Consider the following 21,259-nt stretch of genomic DNA (forward strand, 5'->3'; position numbering starts at 1 on the left):
AAAGTGTGTGTCATTGAATGATAGAAGTGATAGCTCCGAAGGAGGCTATTTGGCTTTTTGAACCAGCTGCTCGGATACAGCTATCTACTCCTCTCTAGTTTAGAGGAGTATTGATAGCAGTGCTCTAGAACAGATTAGTCTAAGAAATAAAAATTATTTCAAATTTAAGCCAAATTAATAGTTTGTGAAAGTGTATATATAATAAATGCCTAAAGCAGCAAGTTTTACAATGATTACTTTAAATCGTTTTCAAACCACAAAGTGGCATTTTCTTGAGTACAGATGATTTCATCCCCTGATCGTAACAGTGTAGTAAACGAAGTAATACGATTCTGGAGCATTTAGATTTTTTTTTTTAACACTAAAAGGGAGTCATTACATTTTTCAAAGTGAAGAATTGACTGCATACAATACAAAAAAAATGATTCTATTCGATGCTTGTACTCTTTTTCAGATGAATTCGTAGGGGCTTCGCCTCTGAACTCAGATTTTCACCATATGCCGCAAAGTCCAATATTATCTGTGCAATCTCCAGTCGCGTGCTCCAGGATAGGGCATTCAATTGAACTCCAGAACCAGGATGTTGCTGACATTACACAAACCGCAGTGGAATACCAATCTGTAAATGCTGACAGCAGCCCCACAGAACTCCAACTGAGAAACCAGATCTCCACTTCCAGCGAGACATCGAGGTCGGAGGAGACGGTGAAAGAGATCGTCGAGGGCGTAGTGGAAACCACCATGGAGCTGGTGGTAGAACAGGAATTGAAGTCCAATATTCCCAAGGCCAACAATAGACTTTCCACCTTTGACAGCGAGGAAAATGGATCAACAAAAGATCCAAAAACAAAGGAGTTTACTGCAGTATCTGGAGTAGTGATTGAGGCAAAGAACCCAAGCAGACTGGAGACTACAAAAGACGATGGACCAGTTGATTTGCGAGTGTATGAACTGAACTCAGACAGTGGAAAATCGACACCTTCCAATAATGGAAAGAAAGGTGATTATTGTTCTAAATGGAGTACATGTGCAGGGTATACATGGGGGGGGTGGAACGAGAGGTCATAACGGAAAATAACCAAAAGAAGTTACAAGCATGTTTATAATCGGTGAAATCTGTTAATTTGTGATTTTTAACTAAAACAACTGAGATGAAACCTAAAACTGAATTTCTAAATCTGTACGCTGGCCCATGTTTATTGGTAAATAATTAACTGATCTGCCCGTTAACGTGTAATGTTGCAAAGTTCAAACTTTAGATGATCAATCTGACCCCAATCAAAGTCACAGCTAAGATAAAGGTATAACATTTTTTGGTCTTTAAATCTTATTGTGCGGGAAATGAGAACCATTGAGGTTCAGGTTATCTGTTTGGGCCAAAAGAGATGGGGACTTACAAAATGGAAAGTAATCAACAGAACAAAACGTTTGAGGCTTTAAAAATTCATCATGCACTTGACTAAGAACTGGTTGAATGTGGATTTGGGTGATATTTTGTATTAGATCATTCCTCCATCACTGGAATCTAGAAAGAGATGAGCATCCTTTTTCTAATTTTGTTGTTTGAATTCACAAACAAAATGTATCTTTTTAATCTGTTCCCAACTACAGTAAAATGTCTCCATGTGGACATTCTCCATTTTTGTAAGCCAACAAGTGAAATGCTAGAGGATGGAACTACCAAGATAGTGCTAAAAATGTTAATGGCTCATTGCTGAGTAAAGAGCATCAAAAAGTGGGATCGCAGTTAGCCTGGCCCTAAGGAGACATGCATTTAGAAGTTCCGTGTATCTGAAGTATTTCTAAACACTCTTAACTTGTCTGTGATGTTAGACAGTAGGGGCGTTCGAGGGAAAGAACAGTAACTAACTTCCTGGTGACAGGCCGATTTTAGTTTTACCCATTGTTTTCAGAGAAAGTAAGTGCGGCCATGTGGGCCCTTGGTCACCTAATTGTAAAAGTATTCATTATAACTAAATTCAAATATGCCAGTGGTGAAATGTTTTTAATTAAAAAGTTCTATGCTGCAGATCCAGGATCCAATAGTACATGGCCTTAAGTAATGACTTCATGTGTGATCTCAAAGTGCACCTGTGGTATTACCAGTTATCCTAGTACAGGAAACTTTCTGGTATCCGGCACGGACGGGACTGACGTCGTGCCGGTTCATCAAAAATTCCGGCTAACCGAACGCTATAGTAAAAGATACGGAGCTCAGAGCTCCGTATAAAGCAACAAACCCTGTTGCTTAGCTTCAGAACAATCGGCACAAGTTGCAAGCATCTCTGTAGCTTAGCAACAGCTGCAGCCACACCCTTGCACAGCAACAAATGGAGTAAAAAAAGTAATAAAAATTACCTGAACCCACTCCTGAATTTTGCCGGTTAACCGACATTTCCGGTTATTTAGGGGCCAGTTAATTGAAAGTTTCCTGTAGTTCATTACTGGGGCATACACTATGCACAATGTTAATGCACTGCATAGGAGATTTAACCCTGCTATTTTTAGGGCAAGATCCTCCTGTGCTCGCTGTAGCAAATTACTATTGCACAACTGGAAATGTATTTTTTTGTGTGGGAGAGTGCGAGGGTTAGCTTGATTTTTCTGTCTACCATCTTTTTATTGTATACTTGCTATGTAGAGTCTTTCTCTCTTCCCCCGCCCGCCGCCGGTGTTTTATTTTCATTTAAAGGCTTCTTTGGCACATATCCACCTTGGGAGTGTGTGAGAGAGTGCTGCTCCTCAAGGGGCCAATGAGTGTTTGGAGAAGGGGTTGTCCATCAGTGATGTTGCCTGCAGAGGGCGGCCAATGTTTTCTTGGCTTAATTGCACATTTTAGATGATCAATTATGTAATTAAGCAGGACCAAATTTGAACAACCTCCTGATTAGTCAGCTACCCTGGTTACACTTTGTGGATTGTTAGAAGCTTATGGAGTAATTAAGCCAGTAACAATTGTTGAAAGTTATTCTTGCCAAAGAATATTTTTTTTTAAAATATAGAATTCTTTGGATAGCCTAGGTTCATCCCGAGTCTGTATTCCGCTAATCTTAGCTGAGACGGTGACGGGTGCTGCAGTTGGTTTTAGCACCCTGAGTTGGGGGACAAGGAAATTGGACAGGGTTCCCACAGATGGATACCAGTGATCACATCCCCCTTTGCTGGAAAAGCTGTGTGTGCAGATATTTGATGAGGACCGATCGGGCTCAGTCCCAAGAGATCCTGCGGGCCACGAACCTGCTGGCGCGCTCTATCCAGGTTCAGTTGCGTGAGGTACTGAAATGTGGCTGGTTCCTGTGGAACCACAACCCAGCAAGGAATCTGCACCTTCAGGAGAAAATGGGGGAGATTTGGTACAAAAATAAGAGGAACAAAAAGAATAGAAATTTGGACCATAAGAATGTTAAATGGATCACTAAATGCTAATATATCATACAGAAGTTATTTAGAAAAGTCCTCGCCACAAACTCCGTTCCCTAGCCACTGACTCCATCCCTCTCCCTAGCATCTGTCTGAGGCTGAACCACACTGTTTGCAACCTTGGTGTCATATTTGACCCTGAAATGAGCTTCTGACCACATCCGCAGCATAACAAAGCTTAATTTTCCTAATTGTCACTTGACCATGTCCTTTTTATATATATTAAAAAAAAAATTAAATTTCACATTTATGACTACTTTCATTCTAACTAGTTCTATATTTATTTCAGGGTCTAGCACAGACATCAGTGAGGACTGGGAAAAAGACTTTGATCTGGATATGACCGAGGAAGAGGTCCAGTTAGCGCTGTCTCGGGTGGATGTGTCAGGACAGGTACAATACTAGGTTTTTGTCTACGGGTGTGAATGTGCTGAGAAGTCTTTAATGTTACTGGTAATTGCTGTCTACCTTCTACTTTCCACAAGACTAAGGAATTGGGCTGTCTTGTAGGAATCATCAGGTGTGGTAAACAGGGAACCTGTGGAGTAAATTAATGCTCTGGTGTATTTTTCCCTCCGCTACTGAGGGGAGACCTAGTATTGACCTAGTTCTGAGGGACTCTAGTAAAAGTACAGTACTTCAGATATTTTACAATGAATGTAATGCTGAAGATTGTTTTAAAACAATATTACATTTTGGGCTTTTTCCTGACACTTTTCTTGTGTTCCTGGCTAAATTATTTTCTTGAACAGACTGTGCTTCTTATTGACCCAAAGCTAACTCCTTTTATTGGCTGCTCGGTGTGGGTTTGTGTAGCTCCTGTTCAACGGTTAACCTTGTCTGAATAAATCACTTGCTGGAGGACACATGGGATGCCTGCCACATTCTCTCACCACTTAGGGGGACAATAACGTGCTGCTCTGAATGCAGACTAAACTACTTGATCAGATTTATTTACAGATAAAATAATATGTTGAACCAAAAAGGCAGAAAGATACTAAATGGCATAATACTTAACCCTTTGTGGACTGGTTACAGTCACATTGTTAACCTACCCTTTTTCTCTATTAGCAAACAACAGCTTTTTTTGGATGGAGCAGGTGTGTTTTGTCTTTTAGAAACCTAAAATAGGAGCAGGCGTAGGCCATTCGGCCCTTTGAGCCTGCTCCGCCATTCAATATGATCATGGCCGATCCTCTCTCTCAATACCATATTCCCGCTCTCTCCCCATACCCCTTGATGCCTTTTGTGTCTAGAAATCTATCTATCTCCTCCTCAAATATATTAAGTGACTTGGCCTCCACTGCCTTCTGTGGTAGAGAATTCCACAGGTTCACCACCCTCTGAGTGAAGACATTTCTCCTCATCTCAGTCCTAAATGTTCTTTTGTAACTTTTCGGGATGAAATGTTGCAGGTGGATGACCTAAACCGCACTGCTAGAACTAAAGACTACAGGAGAATTCCTCAGTCTTATATTGTTTAATGGCCTTTGAAGGCACTGTTGTCAATCACTTGTGATTGAAGGCACAATATAGAAGGACGAATATATGCAATGGTAATGAAAAATGAATCCCACATTATCTGGGTGTCTAACTCTTGCTTGCATTTGGAAAGTGTACAATTTAATTCACCTAAAATAAAGTCCCTTTCATCTAAACTAATTTCCTGATCACGGTCAACTTTATCTCATCTATAGGTGTAATGTCTCTTGTCCTTTTAATAGTGAAGTGAAAGCCACCTCCAAATAAAACTGCATATTAAAATCTTTGAGTTGGTAATATTGTCCTGCCCTCTACATTGAAATCAGTGGGTAAATGATGCAGTGGTACCTATTTTTATTGCTTCAGAGGTATTGCTGTAACATAGGAACAGGAGTAGGCCATTGAGCCCCTCAAGCCTGTTCTGCTATTCAGTGAGATCATGGTTGATCTGTGACCTAACTCCATATATCCACCTTTGCCCCTTATCCCCTTAATACCTTTGGTTAACAAAACATTTTCAATCTCAGATTTAAAGTTAACAATTGATCTAGCATCAATTGCTGTTTGTGAAAGAGTTCCAAACTACTACCACCCTTTGTGTGTAGAAGTGTTTCCTAATTTCACTCCTGAAAGGTCTGGCTCTAATTTTTAGACTCTGCCCCTAGTCCTAGACTCCCCAACCAGCAGAAATAGTTTCTCTCTATCTACTCTATCCATTCCCCTTAATATCTTTGAAAATTGCAATCAAGTCACCCCTTAACCGTCTAAATTTGAGGGAATACCTCTGTCTGTTACAAGAAACGCTACTAAAGATGGGGGGGTGGGGTGGGAGAGGGGGGAATTTTCAGCTTTGCTGTCTGAAGGGGTAGGCCTTTTAGGACAGAAATGAGGAGGAATTTCTTCACCCAGAGAGTGGTGAACCTGTGGAATTCTCTACCACAGAAGGCAGTAGAGGCCAATTCATTAAATATATTCAAGGAAGAGTTGGATATATTTCTTAAGGCTAAAGGGATCAAGGGGTATGGGGAGACAGCAGGGACTGAACTTGGATGATCAGCTATGATCACATTGAATGGCGGAGCAGGCTCGAGGGGCCGAATGGCCTACTCCTGCTCCTATCTTCTATGTTTCTATGGTAACTTGGCAGAGCGGATTGGATCGAATCGCCCGCTTGTGGTAGAATATATCCAATTATTATAGTTCCATTGATTTCCTCTGACTAATGGTGAGCAAGGTCACATGGAGATACACTACTTCAAAGAAAAATACAGAAATTTCCCTATTTGCGACACAGTACGTGAAAAAATATTTTCTTGTCTTTAGGAGCCCACTTACTTTCCCATTGAATTTTCTAATGGTAATCGGTGTTTGTTTCGATAGGCAATCTGCTTTCCCCTCCCTACATTGTGCTTTTAAAAATAATTCATAATGTTGAATGTGATAAAGTACTTTGGTAAAAAATCAGGCAAGTTTGAAATAATGTTCATGTATATAAATTAAATTATTTTTAGATTTCATTAATTTTAAAAGGTCTTGGTACCTCTGCTCATATATAATGGACATTGATAGCTGATGGCTTGTTTATGTGGACAAAATTAGCTGGAGCAAAATGAATAGAAATTCAAATTTCATGAAATTGGGTTTAAAATTAAACTTTTATGAAAGATTTTTTTAATAATTAGTTTCCTGCATTACCGGCAAAACAGTGAAGTAAGCTTGAAACTGAAGGCTTTTAGGTAAGAACATAAGAATTAGGAGCAGGAGTCGCCCATTCGGCCCCTCGAGCCTGCTCCGCCATTCAATAAGACCATGGCTGATCTTCGACCTCAACTCCACTTTCCCGCCTGATCCCCATATCCCTTGATTCCCCTAGAGTTCAAAAATCTATTGATCTCCGCCTTGAATATACTCAACGACTCAGCATCCACAGCCCTTTGGGGCAGTGAATTCCAAAGATTCACAATCCTCTGAGTGAAGAAATTTCTCCTCATCTCAGTCTTAAATGGCCGACCCTTTCTCCTGAGACTATGTCCCCTAGTTCTAGACACTCCAGCCAGGGGAAACAACCTCTCGGCATCTACCCTGTCAATCCCCTTCAGAATCTTGTATGTTTCAATGAGATCACCTCTCATTCTTCTAAACTCCAGAGAGTATCGGCCCATTCTACACAATCTCTCATCATAGGACAACCCTCTCATCCCAGGAATCTATCTAGTGAACCTTCGTTGCACCGCCTCCAAGGCAAGTATATCCTTCCTTAGATAAGGAGACCAAAACTGTGCTCAGTACACCAGGTGTGGTCTCACCAAGGCCCTGTACAATTGTAGTAAGACTTCCTTACGCTTATACTCCAACCCCCTTGCAATAAAGGCCAGCGTGCCATTTGCCTTCCTTATTGCTTGCTGTACCTGCATGCTAGCTTTGTGTTTCTTGCACGAGGACACCCAAATCTCTGAACACCAACATTTGAAAGTTTCTCACCATTTAAAAAATATTCTGGTTTTCTATTCTTCCTACCAAAGTGAATAACCTCACATTTCCCTACATTATACTCCATCTGCCACCTTGCTTCCCACTCACTTAGTCTATCTATATCCCTTTGCAGACTCTCTTCTCCTCACAGCTTACTGTCCCACATAGCTTTGTATCGTCAGCAAACTTGGATACATTACACTCGGTCCCTTCATCTAGGTCATTAATCTAGACTGTAAATAGCTGCGGCCCGAACACAGATCGCTGCGGCACCCCACTAGGTATAGCCTGCCAACCTGAAAAAGATCTGTTTATCCCGACTCTGTTTTCTGTCCATTAACCAATCCTCTATCCATGCTGCTATATTACCCCTAGCCCCATAAGCCCTAATCTTGGTAATCTTTTATGTGGCACCTTATCGAATGCCTTTTGGAAATCCAAATATACTACATCCACTGGTTCCCCATTATCTACCCTGCTAGTTACATCCTCAAAAAAACTCTAATAAATGGCTGATCTGAATTTGAATCCAATCCTTGATTTTAATGAACATTTGGTATTTAGATTCCTCCTACAGGGTGAGAGATTGCCTTCCGGGGGGGCAAGGAAAGGTTGCCCCACCTCGCCACACCACTCCACTGCCTCTCCTGACTGTTCAGTTGAGGAGCAACATTGGGTGTTTTTGACCTGCCAGCCAGATTGTTAATCTTAGATACTGGATGGGTCGGGTAAAATGGAGTTGGGGGCACAAGAGTAAACTTATTCTGTATTGGAGGGTGCCTTTCTGACATTATCATACCCACATTGTGTCATTCCACATTAAAGGTTAACATAAGAATTGGGAGTCGGTCATACGGCCCCGCGAGCCTGCTCTGCCATTCAATAAGATCATGGCTGATCATCTACCTCAACTCCACTTTCCTGCTCGATCTCCATATGTCGTGATTCCCCAGAGTCCAAAAATCTATCGATCTGTCTTGAATATACTCTGACTCAGCATCCACAGCCCTCTGGGGTAGAGAATTCCAAAGATTCACCACCCTCTGAGTGAAGAAATTCCTCCTCATCTCAGTCTTAAACGGCCGACCCCTTACCCTGAGACTCTACCCCCTAGTTCGAGACTCTCCAGCCAGGGGGAAACAACCTCTCGGCATCTACCCTGTCAATCCCCCTCAGAATCTTACACTTGGAAAACAGGTGACGTCTATACTCATACATTTAATAAAATTGATCTTGCAACAGTTTGGATTCTGTACTTTTGGTTCCACCAAAGTCTCTAATCTCATGGCCCTCGCTAACTGCTCACTCAGGATAAACCAGATAGTGCCCTGTTCAACACTCAGCTGAGCTTCAAGCCATCCATATCCTATTTGTCACTGTGCCAGCATGCTTCCTTCTCTGCTGCATTGCCAGCCTTTGCCACTATTTTGTTCCCTCTGCTGCGGAGACCCTCATCCATCCAATGCCTCAAGGCGACTTCTCGAGTGACTGAGTCTCCTGAACTCTCTGACTACACAAACTTAAACTTGTCCAAAACGTTGCTGTCCACACTGTGTCTGACTGACTCATCATCCCTATTCTTGCGGACCTGCACTGTGTCGCAGCTCTCAATTCACAGTTCCTGCCTCCATCCTACACCTGAGAGTCTGGGCCCTTGTGTATCCCCTCAATGCATTCCTCGCTTGGTGGCAAGAGGTTTCAACCATCTTGCCTCCATCCTCGGAAACTCCCTCCCTAACCCTTTTCAATTAATACTTCCTTTCCCTCCTTTCCAATAAATGTTTTCAAAACCTACCTTCATTGTGCCTTCAGCCAACTCTCCTAAACCCTCTACCAGTTGCTCTGTTTCTTATGTGAAGTGGTTTGAGATGTTTTATTACTTATTGTATGCTAATTAGGAGAGGGGGAGAAAAGGACAAATCTAATTTAAAAGGTTTTGTTTTCTCTAGTATGCAATAAGGGCCTATTTTATGTTGCATTATTAAGTGGTCCATGTGAAAGCATCATATCCCAAGCTCAAAGGCACTCCCAATATTCCCTCTTTTTTTGACCCACGCGGGCCATTCAAAATTCCGCGCTTGTGCGGTTTTTCTGGCTTTGCGGGACCTCTAGACCGCTGCGCAGCTTCAAGGGAGCATTGGGCACTTGTTTATTGTGGCGTATTTGGAATGGAAAGAGCAGATATTCCCGAGTTTTAAAATTCAATTGATTTACTTTTCTCTGCCCAATTCTCCATATATTTTTGCACTTTGTGGTAATGTTGAACACTTTTAAAGTGGTCAGAAGCGGTGAAAAAAAAGTTTTTTTTGAAACGACTGCTGACCACCAAGCTGCAGGTGCAAGTTGTCAACATTTCAGTTGTGTACAGCAAACTGGTTATGAAAAACTGATGTCTTTGCTCGTGTGATTGGTGCTTTTGTATTATGGTATTTCACCTTTGTGGGGATTTGTAGAATGTATCCTTGCTGCTTAATATTAGAACTGTTGAATGCCATAGACATGTGTTGCCTGACTAATTTCTAATTTTAAAAACCTGGCTTGTTTCAGCTGGAAGATGAAGATTGGGAAGATTGGGAATAAAATGGAATTGGACATTGCTTCTTCAGTTGATTTCTTGAATTCTTTCACTCTGATGTAATGAGCATTGTGTTTATATTCTTAGCCTGTAGTGTGTATTACAGGTTTCCTGTGCCATTGCTTCAATAAGCTTGGGTAACATCTTTTATACTGCATGCTATTGTATCATATAGCAGGCTTCTTAGCATGTAATTACAGAGAACTATGGAGCATGGTTTATATTTCATTGTTTAGACTAAAGTTATATTCAGTGAGAGACATTGCTATTACTGTTTCTAATGGTCTGTTTTCGTGTAATTAACAGCTGGTTGGTTGTGCAATATATATTTTAAATTATATATGCATTTTCTAGCTTTCAGATATGGGAAACCATTAATTAGTTTTGTAATTTGAATTCCCTTGGATCTTTTACAGACTTGCACTTACATCTATTAAACTTAAATTATACAAGGTGAATTGACTAATGCTTTTGGTGTTTAAGCACTTTTTAAATAAAACAAAATGTCAGCTGAAAATGCTAATTGGACATTGAATTGCTTTTAAAACTGGAGGGTTCCCAAAAAGAGGGTTATAATCTTGATGCCTGAGCTACTAGGCATTATAAATCTTGAGTACTGTGATTTTAAAAAAAAACTTTCAAGTTGCTTGTAACCAATCATATACTTCCACAAATTTGATACTGTAAATTTTGAATGGTGACTACTGAAACCGATCTACAGAACCTTTAAAGCACCATCTAAATTGAAATTGTCAACTTTGTCGTATTTGTGGTGAAAAAGATACCAGAAACCTCATAAGGTTAACGTGTCTGCTAAGTTAAGGTTTGTAAATTTTTTAGCTGAAGCACACACTGCGAAATGTTCCACCTTTTTTGGGAAGGAGGGGTTGGTGAGAAATGGGAAGAAGGAAAATTCAGATTGTTGTATTGATCCTATTACTGGATTACAAAGCAAATGTGACAGCAGTTTGGAAATCTGCCGGCTCATTCACCATTCCTGGTTGAAGACTGCATGGCGACAGGTCACCTCTGTAGAGCAAACTAGGGAATAAAACGAAAATGGAACAGTCCAGTATGGGAAACCAGGAAGCTGCATTACTTGAACGAATTGAAAGCACTAATTGTGCTGCTGACTGATTGTGGCTTCACTGCTGGAGTGTGCCATTACCATCGTTTCTGTACATACTATTGAATTGTCCATTGGTTATCGACATGCTTGAGGTTTGAAAAGGTAAGTGTAAAACTGGTACAATTTATTCAAAAAGCAAATACTGGTTACTAGAAATTTGCAGCAAAAACGGAAAACACTGGAGGTACTCAGCATGTCAGGCAGCATATGCCAAGAACACAAGTCAGTCAATGTTTCAGGTACGGGACGTTTCCTCAAATGTCTTGTACCCAAAATGTCGACTAATTTGTGCTCTCTTAACAGATGCTGCCTGACCTGGGTATTTTCTGTTTGGAAGTTTATTCAAGAAAGAAATATGACACATGTTGCAAGTATTTCAGTAAAGTTTGATGGAAGGTACATGACTTTTTTGAAACCACACTCTAGATGTGTTGAAACTCGGTGCTTCTAAACTCTAGCTGCAGATCAGATTTGAGCTACTTCAAGCACTGATAGCTGATCTGTCCCTCCCTGCTGGGTGCAACATGAAGTGATAAATTGAGTATCGTCTAACATTAAAGTTTACTCGCTAGGGTGTGATTTTTTCCCCCCTCCCCCGGCTCCCTTATCATGTATTCGCACCAATACTCTAAATAAACCCACACTATACTGAGGTAGATGGAAATGGTGGCAACTGCACTTTCTGTTGGAGAGGCTTAGCTGTAAATAAGACTTTAAAAAAAAAAAAATGACAAAGTTAAACAAAATAAAAATCTGACTCACTGTTATACGCTTGGTATGCAGTATAATGAGAAGCCTTATGGTAAGTAACTTTCTTTTGATGGATGCATGTTTCTTTCAAAATGGGCTATGTGAGAACAAGTCAGGTGTCCTTTTTGTACGTGTATAAGCACTGCTGTCGCCTCAATCATTTACATTTCTTGCTAGATTTTTCAGACTCATTAAAAAAAAAAAAAAACCTCTTAAACTAAACGTGGTTTGAGATGGTATTTTGCAACCTGGAAAGAATGCTGTTGTGACCTGTGGCATTGTAACTGACATTTACATTAACCAAAGGTCTCATAGCACCGTACACCAACGTGGTGCAGTAGTGTTCCAATGTCCTGGGTACAGAATGAAGCATTCTTGAGTTGTACCTTGCAGATGTCGCTCTGAATGATCTTCCTGTATCCCATCACTTCCTATCTGGAATTCTATACTTTTCAGCATCTGGGTTTCAATCGCCCAACTATAAATCATCCATGCAATTGATTATGGATTTATAAAGCTTATGCATAATTTCACACTTTTTTTTTGAAAAGAAGCATTTTCATCAAACTTAAGTGACTACTTATCATAAGACTTTAGGCTTGTATTGAAACTGAAAATTGTACATGTCCTTGTGTGTCTAAAACCGCTACTTGTCTTGTCAAGCATAACAGTGCTTTAAAGTGCAGTCATTCATTAAGTGCCTTTCTGATATCATCTTTTCAAAAATTAGCGTGCTTGAAAGCCATTTTGGCATTGAAATGTCACTTGCGAGTTAAAATAGCACTTGCATATCTGCCAATACATTGGTGGCTTTCATCTAACTTTTTGTATTATAAGCCTGTATTTGTTGTAACTGATGCTGTTAGTTTTAAAGCTAATGCCATTTTTGCTAATAGTCTAAAGTACTGATTAAATTCTGCATGAGTAGACTCCGTTCACAGTGGTGACAACAGCAACTTGTATTTCTGGAGAGCTGCTTCTATACAGAAGATGCCTCAAAGCACATTAAAGTTGAGGAAAAATAATGAACACTTGAGCGAGAGAGAGAGGAGAGAAAACTGGCGCGCAAACAGCAAAGGCACATTCAACGAGAAAGATTTGAGGAGAATATTCGTGTATTTATGTGCTTTTCATTTTTACATGTAGACTGCTTTTTCTTATGATTTCTAGATCTTGTCTTTTCCTGGCCTTAACGCATTTCACTTCATGGAGGAAGTTGTGCTTCCATTTCCACTTTTTTTTCCCCCTCCAATCTGGTACCAGTGGAACAAAGAATTTTGATTTTTTTTTTTTTAATTAAATTTTGCTCCATCTTGATGTGGCAGCAATTAATACTGAAATATTAGACTGTGAAAGGTCAATGACATGGAAGATGAATTGCCATGTGTTACTATAAACCTTTACAATAATTGCCTTAATATATTGCAGGCTTGCCATATTTATTTTCTTGCTGATTCGCATTTAGTTCTCAAAAGTCAGTAGTCTTTGGAAATATTCTTGTGCCTTTCCAAACTGAAGTCTACTAGTTTCGCAAACTCCCAATCCCACCTTGCTAGGATCTCTAAATGTCAGTTTTCAAACAATTATCTCAGAAAATCACTGGTGAAATAGTAAAAGCAATATATACAGTGCAAATATCTACAGTCATGTGGTTAGTTCAAACAATTGTTATACTATGTGACAGTTCTTGTTTGAATACTTTTATATCCTAAAGCATTAAATGTAGTAGGTATAAGCATTAATTTCCATTGCCCAGTAATGTAATTCTATGTCTGTAATGAACCAGAACCTAATGGTCTCATTCAACACTGACTGACTAGACTGCCTCCACACTTTGGCAAACTGAGCCTCAAATCAAAGCAACTTGGTCCTGTTTGTGCTTGTTTATTTCTTAGCGATTTTCCTGTTTGAATTTGGTGGACCTGGAGGCTTGCAAAGGATTATTCTTGGCACCGTTGCCTCATTGGTGGCACTCACTCAATACTGCACTGAGGTGTCATTCTCACCTGCATCAGAAGGTCGTAGGTTCACATTGCACTGCAGAGACTTGAGAACATAAATCTAGGCTGATGTTTCAGTGCTGTGTTGTTGGGGATGCTGACTTTTGGGTGAGTTAAAGAAAGACTTCTATTTATATTGCGCCTTTCAAGACCTTAGGATGTCCAAATGCACTTTACAGCCAATGGAGTACTTTTGAAGTGTAGTCAACCAGCTACTGATCCAATATAATTTTTCCTAATAGTATCTGTTATGGTTTATCAAATGCTTTTGGAAGTCATGGTATACAACATTAATTGGATGTTTTCATCCACCATTCTGGTGACTTCCTCAAAGATCTACCCTAATTGGAATAGGATACTATGTGCTGAGACTTGGGGGAATGTGGTGATGAGTAAGAGTATGTGGGATACCATATCTGCAGCTTAAAGGGAACAAACAAAAATTCAGAAGCATCTTAGTATCAATGATGTAAAGATGAGAGGATACGATGTGCTGTGAAGATTATTAAGGCTCGAGTGGGTGCAAAAATCTAGAGTATTAAGGGGTTTAGCATCTTTGAAAGTGGATAAATCCCCAGGCCTGGATGAAAATTAGCCTTCACAGCCCTCTGTGGCAGGGAATTCCACAGGCTCACCACTCTTTGAGTGAAGAAATTCTTCCTCATCTCTGTTTTAAATGATTTGCCCGCTATTTTTAGACTGTGGCCCCTGGTTCTGTGCTCCCCGGCCATTGGAAACATTCTCTCTGAATTCAGCCTGTCCAGGCCTGCCATAATTTTATATGTTTCGATGAGATCCCCTCTCAATCTTCTAAACTCCAGTGAGTACAAGCCCAAACTATTTAATCTCTCTTCGTAGGTCATTCCCGCCATTCCAGGTATCAGCCTGGTGCATTAGGAACAAGGTGGATGAATTAGTTGTGGAAATAGAGGTAAACAAGTATGATTTGATTGGGATTACAGAAACGTGGCTGCAGGGTGGGCAAGGCTGGGAACTTAACATCCAGGGATATACAATATTTAGGAAGGATCGGCAAAAAGGTAGGGGAGGTGGGGTAGCATTGCTGGTAAAGGAGGGGATTAATGCAATGGAAAGGAAGGATATTAACTCGGATGAAACGGAATCTGTATGGGTAGAAATGAGAAATAGCAAGGGGAGGAAAACGTTAGTGGGTGTGATATATAGGCCTCCAAATAGTAATATGGAGGTGAGGGAAGGCATAAAAAGGGAAATTAGAGAAGCGTGCGATAAGAGCACAGCTGTCATCATGGGTGACTTTAATTTACATATTGATTGGACTACCCAAATTAGTAAAAATTCTGAGGAGGAGGAATTCCTGGAATGTTTTCGGGACGGTTATCTGGACCAATATGTCGAGGAGCCGACTCGAGATCAGGCCATTTTAGACTGGGTATTGTGCAATGAGAAGGGACTTATCAGCAATCTTCTTGTACGAGGCCCCTTGGGTCAGAGCGATCATAATATGATCGAGCTCTCAGTCGAGATGGAGAGTGAGGAAATTGAATCAGAGACTAAGGTCCAGAACTTAAATAAAGGGAGTCACGAGGGTATGAGACGGGAATTGGGTAAGATTGATTGGGTGGTGTTTCTGGGGGGATTGACAGTGGATAGACAATGGCAAGCATTCAAAGATAGAATGGAAGAATTCCAGAACATGTTTATACCGGTTTGGTATAAAAATAAACCTAAAAAGGTGACTCAACCGTGGATAACGAGGGAAATTAGGGACAGCATAAAATCAAAAAAAAGGGCATATCAACTGGCAAAAAAAAGCACCAGACCGGAAGATTGGGGGCAGTACAGGATACAGCAAAAGAGGACAAAGGGATTAATCAGGAAGGGGAAAATAGAATACGAAAGTAAACTTGCAGCAAACATAAAGACAGACTGCAAAAGCTTTTATCGGTATATCAGGAGGAAAAGACTGGTAAAATCCCAAGTCGGTCCCTTGCAGTCCGATTCGGGAGAATATATAATGGAGAATAAGGAAATGGCAGACCAATTAAACTCATACTTTGGTTCTGTATTCACAAAGGAGGACACAAATAACCTCCCAGGAATATCGGCAAACATAGGGACTAATGAGAGGGAGGAGCTGACAGAAATTAGTATCTCTAGGGATATGGTGTTGGGTAAGTTGAGGGGACTGAAGGCCGACAAATCCCTGGGGCCTGATAAACTACATCCTAGGGCACTTAAGGAGGTGGCCCTGGAGATAGCAGATGCTCTAAGGATCATCTTCCGGAACTCCATTGACTCGGGAACAGTACCCGTGGATTGGAGGGTAGCTAATGTTACCCCAATATTTAAAAAGGGGGGTAGAGAGAAAGCAGGGAATTATAGACCAGTAAGCCTTACATCGGTTGTGGGCAAAATGCTAGAGTCCATTATTAAGGATAAAATAGCGGAGCACTTGACAAATGGGGAAAGGATCGGACAGAGTCAACATGGATTTACAAAGGGTAAATCGTGTTTGACTAATCTGCTGGAATGTTTTGAGGAAGTAACTGGTAAAATAGATGGGGGAGAGCCAGTGGATGTGGTGTACCTTGACTTCCAGAAAGCCTTCGATAAGATTCCACACAAAAGATTATCATGCAAAATTAAGGCTCATGGGATTGGGGGCAAAGTATTAACGTGGATAGAGAACTGGCTGGCGGATAGAAAACAGAGAGTTGGAATAAACGGCTCATTTTCGGAGTGGCAGGCAGTGACCAGCGGGGTGCCGCAAGGATCTGTCCTGGGACCCCAGCTGTTCACAATATATATAAATGATCTGGATCAGGGAATTGGATGCAATATTTCCAAATTCGCTGACGACACTAAACTAGGAGGAGGGGTGGGCTCTGATGAGGATGTCAGGAGGCTACAGTGCGATTTGGACAGGTTGGGGGAATGGGCGGATACGTGGCAGATGCACTATAATGTGGATAAATGCGAGGTTATCCACTTTGGGGGTAAAAACAGGAGGGTAGATTATTATCTAAATGGCAATAGATTGGGAGATGGGGAAGTGCAGAGGGACCTGGGTGTTCTTGTGCACCAGTCACTGAAGGAGAGCATGCAGGTGCAACAGGCGATTAAGAAGGCAAATGGTATGTTGGCCTTCATATCCAGGGGGTTCGAGTATAGGAATAGGGATACCTTACTACAGCTGTACAAGGTGCTGGTGAGACCGCATCTGGAGTATTGTGTACAGTTTTGGTCGCCCCATCTGCGGAAGGATGTTCTTGCCATGGAAAGAGTGCAACGGCGATTCACCAGGCTGATACCTGGAATGGCGGGAATGACCTACGAAGAGAGATTAAATAGTTTGGGCTTGTACTCACTGGAGTTTAGAAGATTGAGAGGGGATCTCATCGAAACATATAAAATTATGGCAGGCCTGGACAGGCTGAATTCAGAGAGAATGTTTCCAATGGCCGGGGAGCACAGAACCAGGGGTCACAGTCTAAAAATAGCGGGCAAATCATTTAAAACAGAGATGAGGAAGAATTTCTTCACTCAAAGAGTGGTGAGCCTGTGGAATTCCCTGCCACAGAGGGCTGTGAAGGCTAATTCAATAAATATTTTCAAGAGAGAATTGGATATATTTCTGAAGGCTAAGGGGATTAAGGGTTACGGAGAAAAGGCGGGGACGGGGTACTGAACTGGTAAGATCAGCTATGATCTCAGACGAAGATCAGCCATGATCTCATTGAATGGCGGAGCAGGCTCGAAGGGCCGAATGGCCTACTCCTGTTCCTATCTCTATGTTTCTATGTATCCCAGACTGTTGAGAAGTAAGAGAGGAAATAGCAGAGGCCCTGACTATCATTTTCCAATCCCCTCTGGCTATGGTGTGGTGCTGGAGGACTGCTAACGTGGTACCGTTGTTTAAAAAGGGAGAAAGGGAATAGACTGAGTAATTACAGGCCAGTCAGCCTAACCTTGGTGGTGGGGAAAATTATTGGAAAAATACTCGAGGGACAGGATAAATCTTCATTGAGGAAGACACCGATTTAATCCGGGACTGTCCGCATGGATTTGTTAAGGGAAGGTCATGTCTGACTAACGTGATTGAATTTTTTGAGGAGGTAACAAGGAGGGTAGATGAGGGTAGTGCAGTTGATGTAGTCTATATGGATTTTAGCAAGGCTTTTGATAAGGTCCTGGTTACGAAAGTAAAAGCCCATGGGATCCAAGCCAAAGTGACAAGTTGGATCCAAAATTGGCTCAGAGGCAGGGAACAAAGGGTAATGGTCGAAGGGTGTTTTTGTGACTGGAAGGCTGTTTCCAGTGGGGTTCCGCAGGGCTCAGTACTGGGTCCTTTGCTTTTTGTGTATATATCAATGATTTGGACTTGAATGTAGGAAGTATGATTTAAGAAGTTTGCAGATGATACAAAAATTGGCCGTGTGGTTGATAATGAAGAAGAAAGCTGCAGACTGCAGGAAGATATCAATGGACTGGTCAGGTGAGCAGAACAGTGGTAAATGGAATTCAATCTGGAGAAGTGCGAGGTAATGCATTTGGGGAGGGCTAACAAGGCAAGGGAATACACAATAAATGGTAGGACACTGAGGTGCATGTCCACAGATCCCTGAAGGTAGCAGGACAGGTAGATAAGGTGGTTAAGAAGGCATACGGGATACTTGCCTTTTATTAGCTGAGGCATAGAATATAAGAGCAGGGAGGTTATGTTTGAACTGTGTAAAACACTAGTTAGGCTGCAGCTAGAGTACTGCGTGCAGTTCTGGTCACCACATTACAGGAAGGATGTGATTGCACTAAAGGGGGTGCAGAGGAGATTTACGAGGATGTTGCCTGGGCTGGGGATTTTGGCTGAGAAAAGATTGGATAGGCTGGGTTTGTTTTCTTTGGAACAGAGGAGGCTGAGGGGAGACCTAATTGAGGTGTATAAAATTGAGGGGCCTAGATAGAGTGGATAGGAAGGACCTATTTCCCTCAACAGAAGGGCCAATAACCAGGGGGCATAGATTTAAAGTAATTGGTCGGGGGATTTGAGGAGAATTGTTTTCATCCAGAGGGTGGGGGTCTGGAACTCACTGCCTGAAAGGGTGGTAGAGGCAGAAACCCTCATCACATTTAAAAAGTACTTGGATATGCACTTGAAGTTCCATAACCTACAAGGCTACGGACCAAGAGCTGAAAAGTGGGATTAGGGTGGATAGCTCTTTGTCGGCCGGCACGTGTGATGGGCCGAATGGCCTCCCTCTGTGCTGTGAATTTCTATGATGTTGGAGCTCTTGGTTATGTGGATATACTCCCAAGAATTCATAGAAACTTACAACACAGGAGGAGGCCATTCGGCCTGTCGTGCATATGCTGGCTCTTCGAAAGTGGTTTGTCCCACATCCCCGCTTTTTGTCTGTAACCCTGTAAGTTCTTCAAGTACCCGTGCAACTCCCTTTTTAAAATGATTTATGGAATCGGCTTCCACCACCTTTTCAGGTAGTGTTCCAGATCCTGACAACTGAGTAAAAAACTTTCTCCTCCTCTCCCATCTCGATCCTTTGCCAATTTTGATTCTATGATCTCTAGTTATTGATCCACTTGCCAGAGGGAATCATTTTTCTCTCTACTTTATCAAAACCTCTATTAGGTCACCTCTTAACCTCCTGTTCCACGGAGAACAGTCCTAACTTTTCCAACCTCTCCTCATAACTGTAGTTTCTCATCCCTGGTAAAACCTCTTCTGTAACCCTTTCTAAGGCCTTTATATCTTTCCTGAAGTGTGGTGCCCAGAATTGTCTACAATACTGCAGCTGAAGGATAACCAGTGTTTTATAAAGTTCTAGCATGATCTCTGCTTTCATATTCTATTCCTCTATTTATAAACCTAAGTAACCCATATGTTTTTTAACCACCTTATCAACTTGCCATGCCATCTTTAAGGTTTGTCTTTATAGACAACAAGGTCTCTGCTTATCTACACTTTTCAAAATCATGTAATTTATATATACTGTCTTTCCATATTAATCCTCCCAAAGTGCATCACCTCACACTTCTCTGCATTGGGGAGAGGAGAGAGTGTACAGCCTTATAGGGGACATGACTCAAGTTTGTACAATCATTGTGATTTATTCAGTGTGGTTAGATAGCTTATTCTAAAAAGATAGAATGATAGAACTATTGATGGGCAAAGAGTTAGGTTAAATGCCATGAAGTATTTATTTTCAGAATCGTTTAAGATGGGATTTGACTAGTTTCTGTGAAGATATTTCCAGATATAAGGGGTAAGTTATGATTGTGATGAACTAATCTCCTGGGGTTTGAAGTTTTAATGTTTTTTGCCTCTCCCAGGAAATAGTGTGGTTAGGGGGGGAAGGTGAATGATGTACAAGATTGCACTGTTAATTGGATACCGTAGGCTTGATGGTTTTTCCCTTAAAACCATAGAACCTATCTTCCTCAGCCTTCCCTCCTACAATCTTCAGACTGTTAATACCCAAGCTTGCTGTCACCTAACTACTATTTCCTAAACTGCCTCCTCTCTTGCACTCTCATGATCTTAGTGGTGTCCTGTGTTATGGCTACTTGCTCATCACTGGTTATTCGATTGAAAAAAGCTAATGCACCCGGCTTCAGTCTGTCTCCGTTGGAACCTCGTACTTGGCGTTGGGAGAGCATTTTGCTTCGTTTCCTATGTTTTCATCATTTTTGTTTTAATTATCTGAAAACTCTATTCCCCTTTTGTGTTTGCATAAGAGATATCTTGACATTCTAAACTTAACTACCTTATTTGCATTGTATAATTCTTCCATGCAGCCACTTAAGTGGCAGAGGGTATTGATTTATGCATCACAATAATCTGTTAAAGGCCCTAAAGTACAACTTGAGTTAGATCTGAAGCATGCTGTTTTTGTAGCCTTTGCCTTAACTTGAGTGTTGGAAGCCCTCCAGATAACAAGCTCTATAATCAGTAAGCAATATTAAATGAATGAGTATACAAGTTTATTTGTAAATATGTTCTCTGCTCCTAAATTCATCTAGAAAATTCAAAAAAAATTCAATATGTTTAACTTTTTCTTTTGCCAAGAATTAAGAGTCCTATGGATAGTGTTCTACAACCTTCATGGATTTGCAGTACAGAAACGGGCCATTTAACCCAACCAGGTCCGCATTGGTGTTTATTCTCCCCAGTGTGGAGATGCCGGTGTTGGACTGGGGTGGACAAATGTAAGAAGTCACACAACACCAGGTTATAGTCCAACAGTTTTTTATTTGAAATCACAATCTTTCGGAGCGCTGCTCCATCGTCGGGTGAAGTGGAGAGATGCATAAAGACACAGCTTATATAGTCCAAGAATAATGCCAGATGATTACAGGTAATCTTTCCAACTGCCATTTATCACACCTCGGCAGAGAGATAATCACAGCAATCAAAGGTGTGAATGGTGTCCAAAC

At 41.2% G+C, this 21,259-nt stretch overlaps 1 protein-coding gene across 2 annotated transcripts in view; it reads left to right on the top strand.

Moving 5' to 3' along the window:
* Window positions 1-10,407, top strand: part of bsdc1 (BSD domain containing 1) — a 37,390-nt gene extending 26,983 nt beyond the window's left edge. For both annotated transcript variants that reach the window (XM_085962941.1, XM_085962942.1), the window contains 3 exons: window positions 455-1,000; window positions 3,710-3,813; window positions 9,922-10,407. In XM_085962941.1, the coding sequence (XP_085819067.1) occupies window positions 455-1,000; window positions 3,710-3,813; window positions 9,922-9,954 (683 nt within the window). In that variant the 3' untranslated portion in view covers window positions 9,955-10,407. The remainder of the gene's footprint in view (window positions 1-454; window positions 1,001-3,709; window positions 3,814-9,921) is intronic.
* Window positions 10,408-21,259: the final 10,852 nt, after the last annotated feature.

Source organism: Somniosus microcephalus, chromosome 20 (assembly GCF_052327205.1).
Source record: "Somniosus microcephalus isolate GS21.2 chromosome 20, FLI_Smic_1.0, whole genome shotgun sequence".
Classification (NCBI taxonomy): domain Eukaryota; kingdom Metazoa; phylum Chordata; class Chondrichthyes; order Squaliformes; family Somniosidae; genus Somniosus; species Somniosus microcephalus.